Here is an 18785-nt window from a genome sequence, read left to right on the forward strand (position 1 = left end):
GGCGCAAAAATCCTCAACAAAAGATTAGCAAACTGAATCCAACAACACTGAAAAAGCATCATATACCATGATCAAGTTGGATTCATTTCGGAGTCACAAGAATGTTTTCACATATGCAAAGCAATCAATGTGATATTAACAAAAAAGACAAAAACCATATGATCACATGATCATCTCAATAGATGCAGAAAAATCATTTCACAAAATTCAACAGCCATTCATGATAAAAACTTTCATAAAAGTGTATGTAAAGGGAACACATTACAACAAAATAAAGGTCATTTACAACAAAGCCACAGGCAAAAACATAATACTCAACAGTGAAAAACTGAAAGCCTTCCCTCTAAATTCGGGAACAAGATGAGCATGCGCACTCTCATCGCTTCTATTCAAGTATTGGAGGTCCTAGCCACAGCAATCAGACAAGGAATTGTTCAGACCAATCCTAAAGAAAAATAAAGCAGGAGGCATCATCCTACCAAACTTCAGACAATGCTACAAAGCTACAGTAATCAAGAGTGTGGTATTGGTACAAAAACAGATATATGGATCAATGGGACAGAATAGAGAGCCCAGAAAGAAACTCACACACCTATGGTCAATTAACTTTCAACAAAGGAGGCAAGAATATACAATGGGGAAAAGATGATCTCTTCCTCAAGTGGTGTTGGAAATGCTGGAGAGCCATAGGTAAATCAGTGAAGCTGGAACACACCCTGTCACCATATACGGAAATAAACAAAACAGCTTCAAGACTTAAATAGAAGATGTAACACCATAAAACTCCTAGAAGAAATCACAGGCAAAACATTCACTGACATAAATCATACCAATGTTTTCTTAGGTCAGTCTCCCGAGACAATAAGAAAAAAAACAAAAGTAAACAAATGGGACCTAATGAAACTGAAAAGCTTTTGCACAGCTAAAGAAACCACAAACAAAACAAAAAGACAACCTACAGAATGGGAGAAAATATCCGCAAACAGCGCAGCCAACCAGGGCTTAATTTCCAAAATGTACAAATAGTTCATAAAACCCAACAGCAAAAAGTCAACCCAATCAAGAAACGACCAGAAGACATAAAATACACATTTCTTCAAAGAAGAAATACCAATCGCCAATAGACACATGAAAAGATGCTCAATATTGTTAATTATTAGAGAAATGGAAATGATAACTGCAGTGAGGTACCACTTCCAGTCAGAATGACCATCATTAAAAAGTCTACAAATAGCAAATGCTGGAAAGGGAGTGGATTAAAGGGGACCTCTGACATTACTGGTGGAATGTCAGTTGGGACTGCCATTATAGAGAACATTATGGAGCTTCCTCAAAAAACGAAAACTAGTATTACCATATGACCAGTAATACCATCCCTAGGCATATATCCAGACAAAACTCCAATCCCAAAAGATGCGTGCAGCCCTATGTTCAGAGCAGCACTATTCACAACAGCCAAGACATGGAATCAACCGAAATATCCATTAGCAGATGAACGGATAAAGATGTGGAATGTACACACAATGGAACACCATTCAGCCATAAAAAAGAACGACATAACGCCATGTGCAGTAACATGGATGCAAACAGAGATCATCATACCAAGTGAAGTCACTCAGAAGAAAGAGGAAGACAGCGTACGATATGGCTTTTATGTGAAATCTAAAATATGACACAAATGAATCTATCTATGCAATAGGGTCACGAATATAGACAGCATACTGGTGGCTGCCAAGGAGGAGAGAGTTTGGGAAGAGGGACAGAGTAGGAGGTTGGGGTTACCCAGAATGAATGAACAGCAAGGTGCTATTGTACAGCACAGAGCACTGTATTCAGTATCCTATGATAAACCATAATGGAAAGGAACAGAGAAAAAGGATGCATACACATGTATACTCAATCACTTAATTACGGCAGTAGTTAACACAACACTGTAAAACAACTATACTTCAATTAAAAAAAAAAGCTTTAAAGACCTAAATATAAGACATGACATCAAATAACTCTTAGAAGAAAACACAGGCAAAACATTCTCAGACATAAATTATAGCAGTATTTTCTTAGATCAGTCTCCCAGGGCAAACACAATAAACAAGCAGAAGTAAAGAACTGGGACCTAACCAAACCTACAAGCTTGGTTTTCTAAGTATGCACAGCAAAGAAGTCATCAGTAAAATGAAAAGACAACTTAAGAAACAGGAGAAAATATCTGCAAATGATGTGACCGAAAGGGGTTAATAACTAAAATACTAAATAGCTCACATGACAGAAATAATGAAAAAACAAACGACCCAATCAAAGAATTGGCAGGGACTTCCTTGACTGTCTAGAGGTTAAGAATCCACACTTACAATGCAGGGGTCACGAGTTTGATCCCTGGCTGGGGAACTAAGATCCCACATGCTGTGTCGTGCAGCCAAAAAAAACAAAAAAGGCGTAAGACCTAAACAAACATTTCTCCAAAGAAGACATATACACAGATATCCAGCACATGAAAAGATGCTCAACATGGCTACTTATTACAGAAATGCAAATCAAAACCACAAGGAGGTTCATCTGACACCAGTAAGTATGACTATTATCAAAAAGTTTACAAATAAATGCTGGAAAGTGTGGAGAAAAGGAACCTCACCAAATTGTTGGTGGGAATATAAACTGGTACTGCCACAATGGAAAATAGTATGGCAGTTCCTCAAAAAAACTAAAAATAGATCTACTGTATAATCCAGCAATTCCACTCTTGAGTATATCCAGAAATGACAAAAACTCTTAATTTGAAAAGATATATGCACCTGTGTGTTCAAGCAGAACTATTTACAATAGCCAAGATACGGAAATAAACCAAGCGTCCATTAACAGACAACTAGCTTAAGAAGATGTGGTATGGATACAAGGAGTAGTACTTGGCCATAAAAAGAATGAAATGGTGCCATCTGCAGAAACATGAATGGACCTAGAGAATATTATACTTTGTGAAGTCAGACAAATATATGATATTTATATGTGAAATCTAAAAAATAATACAAATCAATCTATATACAAAACAGAACCAAACTTGGACATAGAAAACAAACTAACAGTCACCAGAAGGGAGAGAGACGAGGGAAGGGACAAATTTGGGATGTGGGATGAACAGATACAAACTATTACACATAAAACTGATATGAAGGATTTACTGTATAACTACAGGGAATTTTACCCAATATCTTGTAATAACCTATAATGGAAGGTATCCCACAAAAAAGCAAACTGAATGCTGTACACCTGAAACCAACACAATATTGTAAATACATACTTCAACTTAAAAAAAGCAATTAATAATTATACAGCCGTATGTGTAAAATAATAAAGATATTCATTAAATAAAAATTGTAACATTAAATTAAAAAGTATAAATTGTACTCTGAAAATAGACAATAATCAATTATAGTAGCATACTTAAGATTTTCACCTAGTCTAAGAGTACATACTTCCAATTATAAGACTAGTAGCTTCTGAGGACCTAATATACAGCATATAGTGATTATATCTAATAATACTGTATTAAATCCTTGAAACTTGTTCAAAGAGCAGATCCTAAATGTTCTCATGACAAGAAGGAAGTGGTAATTATGTGACAAGATAGAGGTGTTAGCTAGTATTATGGTGGTCATCATCTTCTAACATGTAAGTGTTTCAGATCAACAAATTGTACACCTTAAAGTTACACAATGTTCTATGTCAATTATATCTCAATAAAGCTATGGGAAAAAAAAAGACTGTCACCTAAAAATCAAATGTCATGGTCTCTTCATCATAACAAAACAACAAATAATATTACCGCTTCCTTCGGAACAAAAAGTGATCAGCCAGCCAATACCAGCAGCAAATGCAGTTTGTATGGAGTTAACAAAATTTCCTTAAAAGAAAATAAAGAAAATTTCTGATCACTTACTACTCCACAATGGAAACCATTTTCTAAATGGGATTTCCCATCTAATCTCACCCATTTCCAATCTACTCGAGTAGTTTTCAGGATTCCTAAAAATCCTCTTGAGCATGTCAAATTCCTACCCTGACTTTTTTTTTTCCCAATCATATAAAATCTAAATTCATTATTAAGAAAGAAACTCAAATTGGCAAGTTAGGCCCCTTGTGATCTGAGCTTTGTCTACCCATTCAGTTGGTCATTCCTTCCCCAAACCACTCTACTCTTTACCCATCTTTTGTCAGATTCATGAAATATTGCCAGCTTCCAAATACGGTGACCTTTTAAGGATTCCTCTTCATTTTCAAGACAGATTGGATCTGATTTCATTCAGGAAGAATTTCCTAACCCTTCCTCCTTTCCCCACCTGAATTCCTTCATATCCTTCATGCTTCCCTAAGCTTACCTCTATCATAGTAGTCACTACTCTGTATTTTAATGGTTTAATAATGGGGTCCCAGAAGGCAAAGATTATACAGTTTATGGCTACAGCCCTAGTACTTAACAGCTTTGGAGACATAACTGGGGTCATTGAATGATATGAGCATCCCTTTAGGGCTTCCCTGGTGGCTCAGATGGTAAAGCGTCTGCCTACAATGTGGGAGACCTGGGTTCGATCCCTGGGTCGGGAAGATCCCTGGAGAGGAAATGGCAACCCACTCCAGTATTCTTGCCTGGAAAATCCCATGGACGGAGGAGCCTGGTAGGCTACAGTCCATGGGGTCGCAAAGAGTCGGACACAACTGAGCAACTTCACTTTCACTTTAGAAGTGAATACTATCATTTCATGGGTAGTACAGAGTAATTACATAACTCCTCTAAAGCCACTTGATGAATTAAATGCCTGAGATTAGAAGAGTTCTTAAACTTCAAAATTAAATTGAATAGGCATAAATTTACACCTGATATAGTATACTTACGAAATCAATAAAACACTTGTTTTACTAAATATTCAGTTGCACTTTCAAAGTTGCCTTTTCACCTAGCCCCATCTCATATCCATATCCTACATCAAACTTGTTTTCATTTCTGTATAAGTTAAATTTATGAAAGGCCTATTATTTAGCAGAGTTCAGAACAAATGACATAATTCCTTTCTAAGAAGCATGGAAAAGATAATATGATCAGAACACTGATATTACTACTGAAAAATCTGAAATACCAATTCAAAGTATCCTTGAAAATTAAGCAAATTATGAAGACAAAATTACCTGTCCATAATTCTGTCACTGTGCTTCTAACATGCTGCATGGCGAAATTCATTAAACTTTCCTTTGATCTGTCACCATGGTATTTCACTGCAGCCTATATTTTCATTTATAAAAAGAGAAACATCTTTTACTTTTTAAGACTCAAACAAATACCTTGATTCTCCATTATTCTGAATAAGTAAGATATGTCTTTCAATGGTAAAGTGTTTTTCTAAATGACATGCTAAGAATCTTGATTGTACAGATTCCCTATCAGATATGTGAATAATATTATTTATAATTGTTTTAGTTTCAGATTTATCACTTAACACTGGGGAAAGAAAGGGAAATTAGAATTTTATATTCAATGAGAGAAAACACCTGTAAAATACTTTGTAAATTATAAAGTACAACATGCATATTGGTTATCATTATATTCCTTAAGATGGAAACTGAAATTGGCAAACATTTCATTTTGTTAAAGTAATGGCATCTAAAAGTATTTACAGTATAATCAAAAATGTTTATTATGACTAGAGCATAGTTAGCACCTAAAATAAGAAAAACCAAAAGAGTCTACAAATTCACATATTGTGTTTTCTCTAGTATTCCTCTTGTTATAATGTTCCATCAAATAAAAAAAAAAAAAGCCAATTTTATATCTTACCATTCCAGACCTAAAAATGAAAAGGCTGGGATAACTGTTGACTCCTTTCATTCGGCAAAGCATTCTATCATCGCCACAGTTAACTGCTCCAATTCGAAGCAATCCATCTACTTCTTTTGCAAAGTCTCTCCACTATGAGGGAAAAAAAAGTAGTTCTCTGATAAAATAATTTACGTTTCCTTGAACATTCTTCAAACTATACTTCCTTAAAGGAGAATATATTCATGAAATAAAACCATAAACATGTGAAAAAATATGATAGCTATTTCTGATTGTTAAATCCTAACATATTTTTAAAAACACTCAAATAATAGATACACTGTAAATAGTAAAATTTTAATAATCAGGATGTAAAAAATACTTACTGTGGGAGCTAAATCATGGCAGTGTGAACACCCTGGGGAGTAAAAGTTCACAAACCACAGTTCTCCAGAATTAACAGCAGCATCTAAAAATACATAAACCAAACAACTTGTAATTATTTACTAAAGGTTTGTACATGTTTTAGTTCACAATTTTCCTTGAGATCAAAATGAAAAAAATGAGTCATATCTCTCAAATTGCCTTTATCTTTTTCTATACATTTTTAAAAGAAGAAAACATACTATTTCAACTGTCAAACACCACCTTTAAACAAAAAAACAACAAAAAACCTCTTCCAAGCTCTACTTCAATAAGATGCAGTCTTGAACTGCATGATCTATGTCACCAAGAAGCTGTAAAAATAAAGGAAGCAACCTAAGGAAGCAACAGTCAAACCGCACATGAGAGGTTGTGTGGATGACAGAAATGGAGAAAGGACCACAGAGACTGGGGTTTAAGGCTGTTCTATCTGCAGCACCGGTTAAGCATACAGTCAAATTCTGACAGCTACTCCAATTACAAAAGAATGTGTTAAGGGACTTACATGACAGTAAGGACTGTGGAGATTAAATCTAACCTTTGCTCTTAATAGGGGTTTCCCTTGTGACTCAGCTGATAAAGAATCAGCCTGCAATGCAGGAGAGCTGGGTTCAATCCCTGGGTTGGGAAGATGCCCTGGAGAAGTGAAAGGCTACCCACTCCAGTATTCTGGCCTGGAGAATTCCAGGGACTGTATAGTCCACGGGGTTGCAAAGAGTCAGACATGACTCAGCTACCTTCACTTTCACTTTTTGCTCTTAATAAGACATTTTCCTTGGAAAACTGCGTTATCTGAAGTATTAGATCAAGGCTTTTAACAATTCAAAACATGAATATATATTTGCTAAAATAATAGACCAAACACTACATAATATCTACTCCACAATTACATGTTATAATCTAACCTATAAAGGACCTGATACAAACAAAATCCATTCATTTAAAAATTTTATGATTGTAAGGATGTGCTCTAACATTCAAGACAAAAAGTTTAAGACAATTTGCTTTTGGCTAAAGAGTTTCTATATAATTCCACACTAAAATCAGCAATTTTAAAAGAAAAATCCAAAAGTCATAATAAATCATACTAAGACATCAAAACACACACACTATTCGAAATACATATAACTGATTCAGTTTAATTAGTAGTGTGTGCAGTAATTTTCACCTACATTTCAATGCCAAGATACATGGGTCTGTGGGAAAAATTATAGGCAAAGTGTGTACATTAGGATTTTATTGGCTGTTCTTTGGCAAAGTTTATAAAGTCTGATGAATAGACCACTCTATCTAGGTTGTCAAAATAACTGCCATGCTGCCTTGGACCACCAACTGGTAGGAACAGAGGTAAAATCGTACATGTTCTCGGCCCCATTCTTCTGGGATCTCTATAATGCAAGTGTCAGTATGGACGATGACATCCCAGGGGTTTCTTACACTGTCCTCATTTCTATTCTGTGTTCATTTTCCTGTTCAGTTTCAGTGGTTTCCACTGTCTTCCTCTGTATCATATAATCTACTTGTTGACCTCTTTCAGTGTATTTTTTACTTAAGTTATTGCATTCCTCACCTCTGTTTAGTTGCTCTTTATGTTTTCTAACTCTTTATTCAAAAACTTCTAACTTCTCACTCTGTTCATTCAATCTTCTCCTAAGTTCTTTGAACATCTTTAAAGTGATGAGAAGGAAAACCTACAGCTAAGAATACCCAGCAAGGCTGTCATTAAGATTTGAAGGACAGATTGAAAGTTTTACAGAGAAGCAAAAGCTAAGAGTTCATCACCATGAAACCATATTTCCAAGAAATATGGGACTTCTTTTTTTTAAATAGGGACTTCTTTTTTTTTAATTTTATTATTTTTTTTAACTTTTCTTTTATTGGAGGATAATTGCTTTACAATATGGTGTTGGCCTCTGTGATATACTAACATGAGTCAGCCACAGGGGATTTATCTAAGTGAAAAAAGAAAAGGCTACAACTACAAACATGAAAATTACAGAAGGAAAGAATCTCACTGTTAAAGCCAAATATACAATAAAGGTAGTAAATCTGTCATGTATAAAGCTAGTAGGAAGGTTAAAAGACAAAATAGAAAAATCATCTATATCCACAATAAGTAATTAAGAAACATACAAAAATATGTAAAATATGATGTTAAAATCTGTGAATGTCATGGTGGGAGGAGTAAAATGCAGGGTTGTTATAATGAGTTTGAACCTATGAGATCAGAAAATTAAAATAATCATACACACATATACAGACTGCTATGTAGTGTGAGGAGTATCCTCAGTAACTATACAGTTTCTGTGTATGGTGACATATTGTAATTAGACTTACCATAGCAATCATTTTGAAATGCATAGAAATGACAAATCTCTGTGCTGTGTAACAAGAGCTAATATAGTGTTGTAGGTCATTATACTTCAAAAACAACCTCGCAGAAAAAGAGATCAGATTTGTGGTTAGCAGAGGCAGAGGTGGGGGAAAGGGGTAACTGGATGAAGGTGATCCAAAGAAACAAACTTTGAGTTATAAGACAAATAACTACTAGGGATGTAATGTACAATATAATCAACAATGCTGTATATTACATATAAAAGTTGTTAAAAGAAATCCTGAGAGTTCTCATTACAAGAAAATTGTTTTCCACCTTGGTACTTTGTTTTCATAGAGTACTTCTAATTTGCCCAGTTCCCACTATTGTTGACAATATCTGTAAAATTCTATTATCAAAGCGCAATGAGATGTTTTTGTACAACTCAGTGACCCAGAAAAGAAGAAGTATATTTCAAAATGTGATTTTCAATTTCTAAACTATACAGCTAATGTTTGTTAACATTTATACAATTATAGCTAACAGCTTCTGTTAGCCCCAGAAAAATGTTTAAAAAAAAAGCTGAAGTGCTTTGAGTTCCTCTTTCATTTCTTGAGTTTGTCTTCAAAAGAATGCATGTATTGTGTGGGTAACTACTCCAAATAACTGGTGTTAAGTGCAGGATATTCTCTGTTTTTACAGATACTATCTAGAACTTGTTTTTAGTAACGTTTCTGTGACTTATAAAAAGATAATACAAATCACGTTTAATGGGAAGGATAAGAACTTCAAAGTCAAGTGTATTAATCACATTTTCTTTTCTGTATTACAGTTGAATTCTACTCCTGATAAAAGTGAACTATGTAATTCGAAGAATTGATGCTTTTGAACTGTGGTCTTGGAGAAGACTCTTGCGAGTCCCTTGGACTGCAAGGAGATCAAACCAGTCCATCCTAAAGGAAATCAGTCCTGATATTCATTGAAAGGACTGAAGCTGAAACTCCAATACTTTGGCCACCTGATGTGAAGAACTGACTCTTTTGAAAAGACCCTGAGGCTGGGAAAGATAGAAGGTGGGAGAAGGGGACAACAGAGGATGAGATGGTTGGATGGCATTACCAACTCAATGGACATGAGTTTGAGTAAACCCCAGGAGTTGGTGGACAGGGAGGCCTGGTGTGCTGCAGTCCATGGGGTCGCAAAGAGTCAGACATGACTGAGCAACTGAACTGAACTGAGGTAATTTGGATTAACTCTCCCACCACAATTGCAGAATTGGACAAAATACAGAAGACTTCTGTTGAAAGCATCAGAGTTACCAATGCAGTTGAAGAATTACGGGACCCCTAGGAACAGGAGGAGGTAGAAATCAGGGGGTTAATGTTTGCCACCTCTTGACAGGCAAGAAACTATGCAGCTTTCAATAGATTCATGAGACAAGAGACAGAAGAATGAAGTTCAGGGCACACGTAGAGAGGGTTCTATATATAAAGGTGAAGTGAAAAGAGACTAGTCTTGTATAAGTCCAAAGCTCAGCTTTCCAATCATTTCAATCCCTGGAAAAAACTGATCTAAGGTTGTTAGTGACTTTAGTCAAAAGAAAACAGAATTTCTCTCTGGAGCAAATGAACACAAAATACCTTAAAAATAACCTCATAATTATTAGTTACACAAAAGATAAATTAGGTAAACCAAACCAATAGAAACTACTGGTAATAGGAAGAGACCCACACCAAGTAGGCTAATGTGATATTTACATAAGCACAAACTGATAAGGACTATCCATCCTTTTCCTCCTCCCTTGGCTTCTTCAACTGAAACTCTGGGATCACCCTGTCTTAGTCTAGTCACACACAGGGTAGTATTTGAGTTCAAATGGAATATTGGCCACTTTGCACTGAACCTGTCGAAGTCATTTAATTATTTCTGAATAACTGTCTCTAAGATTTTGTGACTGTAATCTATTTTTAACTACTATTTGGAGTTCTACATGAACTATTAGCAGTTCTTAACCTTTTCTCTGTAATGACTAATCTGAAAAAGTCTGAACCCATGTACGATACAGCCATCAGGAAAGTCTTTCATTCTGGGTAAATTCATGATTTAATCAGCTTGCAGGTTTTGTTCGGTTCCTCTATCTCTAATTCCAAATTTTCTGTCCCATAGGACAAAATACTTACTGATAGACTAGCAGATGAGACAATAACGACATAAAAAGCAATAGGTTCATACAACTACCTGCCAGTAAGTTATGATTCTGCCAGCATGTGATATGAGTATCAATTCTGTCTACCAATAATACAAATAAAATTTTCTTTCATTTTTTTTTATAGAGAAGATATTATTTAATGTTCCTTAGAACTTATTCAGGTATTCACTACAAGACTTTAAACAAAATAATGTACTGAATAGCTATCTCGTAGACCTGAACTCACTATGTTGTAGAAAATACGAATATGATGCAACCTTTGCTTAGAAGGAACTGTACAAAACCCACTGGTTTTAACACATTATTAAAATGAGAAATTACATATACATTTTGCACCTAGTAAGTCATTTTAGTTAATTAAATGAAACTGTAACAAAGCAAAATAAAATTGAAATATGATTTAAGGTAAAATATAGTTTTAAAGTAGAATATTTTACTAAAAGTGTACTAGTTTGAAAGTATTAAGAATACTGAACGTTTTCTAAAGTACACTGCAAAGTACAGAAGTATATTTTTATATCCATTTTCACACAAATCACAGATTAAAGTAAATCTACTTGCAAAAATGACCACATACTTATTTAAAACTCTGAAACACAAAACCAGAAGTATTTCTGCAAGTTTTTTTTAATGATGTGAAAAAATATAGAAAAATAGAATAGATACTGGTTCATTATCTCAAATATGTCAATTATACACAAACACAAGTATAGAATGTTGAGGATGTTGCTAGCACTTCTATGGTTTCAGCTGCCAAATAAGAGGAATAATAGTAGCTAATACACAGGAATGTTCGAAACATTCATTAACATAATAGAAGGAAAGTTGATGATATGCTAAAATCTACAATAAAAGAAACTATGTTAAAATCTCGATGATGATTATAAAACATTATTTAAAATACAATATATACCATTTTGGAGAAGGCAATGGCAACCCACTCCAGTACTCTTGCCTGGAAAATCCCATGGATGGAGGAGCCTGGTAGGCTACAGTCCATGGGGTCATGAAGAGTTGGACAGGACTGAGCGACTTCACTTTCACTTTTCACTTTCCTGCATTGGAGAAGGAAATGGCAACCCACTCCAGTGTTCTTGCCTGGAGAATCCCAGGGACAGGGGAGCCTGGTGGGCTGCCGTCTATGGGGTCGCACAGAGTCAGACACGACCGACGCGACTTAGCAGCAGCATATACCATTTACCTTGCTAAAATTAGAAAAACTTCTAAATTCTAAATACATTTGTCTTTGAGGGAATTTTAGTTAAAGAGACTGGTCTTAAACTAGTTTTGGAAAATCATAAATGCACAAACTTACCAAATTCTCTTCTATCCAATGTTATGATTTCAGGATCATCATCATAAATACCTAATTTTAGAAGTAAATAAAATTATGAAATTAAAACTTCATCATATAAATAAACACATTAAAAATGTCATTTTCTTTCAATCATCAAAAATCAAGATTATTCTAAATCTCAAGTTGAAGAATATGCAACACTAAGAATCTATTCTACTTTTCTAGGAGTAAAGCAAAGAGTAAATAGTAACAGCGGTGATACATTTATTAAAGAGTGATCAAAAGACATTTCCTGATATGTCACAGGTGCCTGTGTTGCGGGTGTGGCTCCTAACAGTCACACAAGTTCATCTCCACAGAAAAGTTTTATTATGTTTTTTTGAAGAAGCTTTTATTTGAAAATAATTATAGACTTTTATTAAGTTGTAAAAATAGTTTGGACTCCCATTTACCCAGCTTCCCCTAATGGTGACATACCATGCAATTTTAGTACAATATCCAAACCAGGAAATTGGAATAGTATATTACTTTCAGATCTCATTCACCTTCAGACTGCATGTTTTTCTTTTTAATGTGCTATCATTTAAAAATGTTTTGTATCACTAAATGTCTTATATAATTAGAGTATTTGCAGAGGTAGAAGCAAACTTAAATATAAAATTTATTTATTATAATAACACCAATGTAAGTTTCTCATTACTATGTAAGATATCAATGAATAAATATTAAGTGACAGATATATACAGAGGTTAGTATTTGATTTTCTGAGACATATGATTTGTCACAACTATGCAACTCTGCCCTGAAGTGTGAAAAATAATATGTACATAGATGAGCAAAACTGCATTCCAATAAAACTTCACAAAACCAGGTGGCAGGCCAGACTTAGCCTGTGAAATACTGACGTAGCCTATGAAATACTGACTTGTAACACTTGTTATAGACTATCAAACGATAGGGAATATACCTGAAAATATTATATTGAAAAGTCAGTTTCAAGAAATAAATACTGCAGATGTAAACTGAAAATATTTTATTGAGTCTAAGATAAAAGCATACTTGAGTTCTCAGCCTGCATTTGAGGCTAATAAATGACCACTGGGTATCAGAACGCTCCCTCTTCGCTTGACACCTGCGTTTACTTTCCCCGCCCTCCATCCCTTTTACTTGTTCACTCTCCCTGCTCTTGCCCTCTCATTCCTGTCACACCTCAAGCCATCATTCATCACCAAGAAGGATGGTATTTCTACTGACGTGACCACTATTAAAGGAAACTTCAATCTTTCCTGGAAAATATGCTGCTCTAAAAATACTAGAAGGCTTCAATAGTTAACTTCTAATACAAATATTTTTAAAAATTAAATGCAATCGTTTTAAGTATTTAACAAGATTATGACCAAAACACCTCCATATTTACTCATGGATCTACATACTACTTGACTTTCCTCTTGAATTCCACTCCCATGTTGCATTAAAAAGAGGGTCTAGGGGATGCACATTAATTACATAAATAAGCTAACTGGTGAAACAAAATTAATTTCTAATTTACTTGAATAAAAAATAACTTCATAAGGAATATCTATCATCTTACCAAAATCATAACGGTAGTAATTCCAGCTTTCATACTGGCCTCCTTGATTATCTGCAAGTCCCTTTTCTCCATATTTGTCGTATTTTTTCCGCAGATCTTCATCTTTGAGTACTTCATATGCTCTATTTACTTTCAAAAAATCACTATGTGCATTTGGGTTATTCTATTAAAAACATTAGATATAATATTTGTTTCAGATACACAATCAACTGATTTAATTCTGAGAATTCTTTGAGAGTAGATACCAAGATGAGGAGTAGTTTAATATGAAATGGGCATCACACATTGAAATTAAAAAGTAAAAAAAGTATTTTTAAAAAACTACAAAAAATTAAGAAAAGTAACAAAGAAATGAGAATTAATGCCTCAAGAGGCTGATCAGAGGTGGTCATAAAATTATGACCTCTAATAGATGCAACAGAAAAAACAGACTAATGAACCCTTGGAAACAATATTGTAAATATTATGTGTGACCTCTAAAACAATCACAAAGAAAATTTTAGGTTACCTATTTGAGGCAAAATCTAAAAAAAAGTATGTAACACAATCTATCATATAATGACATAAGAACTAATACCAGAATAATAACTCAAAACTGGACTGATATGTTTCATTTGTCAGTGTTTCTCATAGAACTGCTTTTCGAAGAATGCTTTCATTTAAATCAGCAAGCCCCAACCCTTCTGGCACCTGGGACCCTTCCCAAGGAAGATAAATTTTCAACGGATGGGGTGGGGCATGGGGTGTGGTTTCTCGATGACTTATGCACATGACATTTATTGTTTATTTATTTCTATTATTATTACACCAGCTCCACTTTAAATTTTCAGGTAATGACATTTGAAAATTTAAAGAAAAATTTGAAAAAATGAAAATCCTATACACAACAGAATGTTGATCTCAGGAAAAGATTACCAATTAACAAGAGTTTTAGAGCAATACCAATTCTATTGCTTGGCTTTATGTGATGGAAATAAAATAATCCTACTTAAAATTCTATCTAGGGACTTCCCCGGTGGCCTAGCGGTTAGGATTCCTTTCATTGTGGTGGCCTGGGTTCAATCCCTGGTCAGGGAAGATCCTGCAAGCAGAGTGGTGTGGCCAAAAATAAAAATAAGTAAAAATAATTTTAAAAATAGTTACTGAAGTTAACAATAAAAACTTTATCTAGAAAATTATAGTTAAATCTTTCTTCTTGATGATTATCAAATCTCATTAAGAAAAAGACAAAATGAGATAAATTATAAAAATATCTTAAGAATTAAAAGTTTTGAAAGATTACATTATGGAATACATAACCAAATATTTATGATTGGCATTAACTGGACTTGGCTGCCAAGTTTTACTTTGTAATACTTTCTGACTCTGGTTTTAGATTTGTACATAGGAGAAAAAAGTGGAAGCATGCTATTAATAGCTATTGCTGCTGTTTTTAGCAAGACATACCATCTATATGTTCTAAGCAAATACTTTTTCTTACTGTTCTAAAATACTTGATTTTAACCTGCTTTACAAAGAAAACTACTTCTGCTTTATGATTAACATCTGTAACAGAACTGCTGGAAATTAGTTTTCAAATCGAGAGAACTGCATTTTGATACTGACATTCCTTTAACTCCTCTAAATTTAGAATATTTAGCTTCCTCTGTTTTTAGTACAGATTTGAATTATGATTTTTGACTAGTAGTGATTGCTCTTAAGAATTCTGAGCACTAATTTAAAACACATTAATCAGATGGTTAAAAAGAAATTTTTACCTACCGGGTTTTTATCAGGATGTAGCTTCAATGCCAATTTCTTGAAAGCTTGTCTTATTTCTCTACTGCTTGCAGTTTTGGATACTCCAAGTAAACTGTAAAAATCCTGATCTGTACCCACTAAAATGGCCATATACATTACTAGAAAAAAGAGCATGACCCTTTTCAAGTCTCTGACATAGTCATCTTTATTTAACCAGACTCCCATTGTTTTTCTTGTACAAGTTCTGATTTAAATAAACATTAAGATAATGCCACTGGTTCCAGTTGATGTAATATGCAAATTTGAGAACTTCTGTCCACATTACTCCAAAAGTGAAACAGGCATCATAAATTGTCTCCCCAAATGTTAATCTAAAGAGAAAAAATCAGGTAAATTACATTAAAAACAAACAAAAAAACCCCCAACCCATCAACAGCACTATTTACTAAATAATATAACCAGTAATATAATCTCCAGTAAATGGCAAATCAGGGTGAGTGCCTCAGGCTCTGTTCTTTGGGGGCCCGCTTCCTTCCTTCCATTATCTAGGTAGCCAGATTCATGCGATCATTCGTGTCAAGACAGCACTAGATAAAGGTTAAAAAAAAGGGAGCTAGTGCGGCTGCAGCCGTCTAGAACGTTTTACAAACAAATGCAGCAATTCTAAGCATCACAACAGGGGCGGGGGGGTGGGGGGCGGTGGTGGTGAACAGGAGGTGAGGAGCTACTTCCTTCCTTCTACCCAGTTTAAGACCGGCCCTTTTGATCTGCTTCCTTTTTGGTTATTTCTCCACCCATTTACGCCTATCCAGTTTTCATTTCCAAATATCACTTGTAGGAAATATTCTTTGGGGGTACAAGAAAGCAGCACCAGATCCTTCCAAAGAGTCCGTTATTTTTCACAAAACCGAAGCAAAAACGGCAGTGAATTTCTATCACTGTAACAGATAACGTACAAAGTCGCCCGTTTTTTCTTCTGAATTTTCTCAGAAGGTGCTTTTCTTCTATCTAAGCAGTTACTATTTTATATAACGAGCAGAATAATAACTGCAAGTTATGTGTAATTTCACTACAAAGTTTACATTTGGCATAAATAAAAATAGGAAAAAAAGAGAAGCAATCAGTCATTCAGACACGCTAACCTGGGCAGGATAAAAATAAAATCAAATCACATGCAAATTTGTATATACTTCAGTTCCAAAGATCTCATAATGTTTCGAAAAACCTAACTTTTCTAAGCATTCTCAGTTCCTCCTTTCGTCATTTAATCCTAAATGCCTATTTTAACTTTTTTCTCACCTGTGAACAGTTTTCGATTCATTTCTAATCCTTCCTTCTCACGTCACCAAAAAAACCTTTGTAAAATAGAGCGATGTAGATTAATAAACATCCAGACTAGAAAACATTTAGAATAAAAGAGATCATATTAGCAAACACCACTTGATAAGCGCTATTTGTTCCCTGCCCAGCGCTGGTGCTCAAAGTAGGCGTGGGCGTGCCTGACTTGCTACGCGCCGAGGTGCGGAGACAGGTGGAAGCTGCAGGTAAATTCAACACGAACTCCTTGCTGCCACCACTCCAGAATGGGTTGCGGCGAGTGGGAAAAGATGGGAGTCACTGGGAGTCAAGGGTTGCTGGTGTGTGAGACCTCAGACAGGGTTAGTGAGACAGAAACCTGGATAACTGAGGCTAAAGGGAGAAACTGGAGCAAAAAGCCGGCAACCGCTGAGCAGGAATCGCTGAAGAAAGGATGGTGTAGCTAGCAGGGGGAAAGACGACTGGGAGAGAGAACACAAAAATCCAGCCAGAAGAGCGAAGAGCGGGGGGGAGAATTCCAGCGTACAGGCCATTTCGCCTGTCCCGGAGAGCCCAGGCCGCTACTAGCTCCAGTAAAGCCCCGGCCCCGGATCCAAGCCCACCTCGGTGTTGCGGGGTCGTCTCCTGCAGCTACTTCCCCATCCTCAATCCCCGGGGTTGGACCCCACACCGCCAAACACAACCTATGCGTTCCGGAGGGAAGCACGTACTCTCTGACCGCTGGGCCGCCGCGCCTGTGATGGGGTTGGACCAGCCACACCGGCAGCTACCAGCGCAGCCGGCTCGGGTCTGCTCCTCGCGCGGCGGTCTCCTAGGCGAGGCGGGGCGGGGCCTGGCGCGGTGCATTGTGGGAAAGGCGTGGAGGCCGCAGCTTGGGAGGATTCGCCTAAGGACCTGCGGGCCGAACAGGGTGGGGAGGGCGGTGTAGGTTTAGGTTGACGTGGCCCTCGGCGCGGAATCCGGCTCCGGGTCCGGGTCCGGCTTCAACCCGGAGCTGAAGAACACGCTGTAACCACGAAGCCCGCGCACCCGCACCATTGCGGCGGGTGCGCGCCGCGGACCGGACGCAGGACGACGTAGCCCGCCCCTTCCTGCTCCCGTTGCTGTGGTTACGGCAACTATTTGGAGGGCTGGTTTTGGCGTGCAGTTTCTCGCTGACTCTGTTCTTAAAGGGAAAGGCAGACCCATAACAGTACTTTTCTGTTTGGTGGGTGAGTGGGCCAGAAAGGGGAAATTTTGAAGGAAAAGGGAAACTAAACTGTAGTGACAATGATAGCAGTGTCAGTCTAGAGTGAAGAGGCAGTAGGCAATTTGGAAGCAATAAAAATAGTTATGAGTGTGTGTGTAGGCGACAAACGTGAGTGTTCTTTTGTTTTGCCCGACTTCCTGGTCATTCAAGCTGGAAACTGGGGAGTTGTGCATACTCCTCTCTCCCACCATTTACATCTAAATGATATGGTGTATAAACTGCATTTTGGTCTACAGCATTATAACTAGGCTTCCCGGAGTGGTAAATCAGCCTGCTAGTGCAGAAGAGGTAACAGACACCCGTTCAATCCCTGGGTGGGGAAGATCCCATGGAGTAAAAATGGCGACCCACTCCAGTATTCTTGAGTGGTAAATCCCATGGACAGGGGAGCCTGGCGAGCTACAGTCCACGGGGTCACAAAGAATTGGACGTGACTGAGAACACTGAGCGCACACACAATATAACTAGAACAGTTGAAGTATGGCTGGATGGCATCACTGACTCGATGGACGTGAGTCTGGGTGAACTCCGGGAGTTGGTGATGGACAGGGAGGCCTGGCGTGCTGCGATTCATGGGGTCACAAAGAGTCGGACACGACTGAGCGACTGAACTGAACTGAGAACACTGAGCGCACACACAATATAACTAGAACAGTTGAAGTAGATGCATTTGCAGCCATCAAAAGAAAAAACATCCTAATGAAAAGAATGCCTACTTACGACAGCAACCTTAATATGAGTGGTAATATTTTCATGTGTAGTAAATCAAATGTCAGCTTGTTAAAAAATGATGAGCATGTAGGATCCATAGCTAAACTAATACCTGACCAGAAAGAAGAGAA

At 36.6% G+C, this 18785-nt stretch overlaps 1 protein-coding gene across 2 annotated transcripts in view; it reads right to left on the reverse strand.

Moving 5' to 3' along the window:
* DNAJC10 (DnaJ heat shock protein family (Hsp40) member C10) overlaps nucleotides 1-17813 on the reverse strand; it is a 50821-nt gene extending 33008 nt beyond the window's left edge. The window contains exons 1-9 of one of the 2 annotated variants that reach the window (XM_027556013.1): nucleotides 17297-17519; nucleotides 16677-16732; nucleotides 15399-15748; nucleotides 13638-13800; nucleotides 12065-12115; nucleotides 6190-6272; nucleotides 5825-5956; nucleotides 5179-5272; nucleotides 3821-3898 (exon numbers count right to left, since the gene is read on the reverse strand). In XM_027556013.1, the coding sequence (XP_027411814.1) occupies nucleotides 3821-3898; nucleotides 5179-5272; nucleotides 5825-5956; nucleotides 6190-6272; nucleotides 12065-12115; nucleotides 13638-13800; nucleotides 15399-15602 (805 nt within the window). In that variant the 5' untranslated portion in view covers nucleotides 15603-15748; nucleotides 16677-16732; nucleotides 17297-17519. Of the gene's footprint in view, nucleotides 1-3820; nucleotides 3899-5178; nucleotides 5273-5824; nucleotides 5957-6189; nucleotides 6273-12064; nucleotides 12116-13637; nucleotides 13801-15398; nucleotides 15749-16676; nucleotides 16733-17296 lie in introns of both variants that reach the window. The other variant, XM_027556022.1, reaches the window with a different exon arrangement.
* Nucleotides 17814-18785: the final 972 nt, after the last annotated feature.

The sequence above is a fragment of the Bos indicus x Bos taurus genome, chromosome 2 (assembly GCF_003369695.1).
Source record: "Bos indicus x Bos taurus breed Angus x Brahman F1 hybrid chromosome 2, Bos_hybrid_MaternalHap_v2.0, whole genome shotgun sequence".
NCBI classification, from domain to species: domain Eukaryota; kingdom Metazoa; phylum Chordata; class Mammalia; order Artiodactyla; family Bovidae; genus Bos; species Bos indicus x Bos taurus.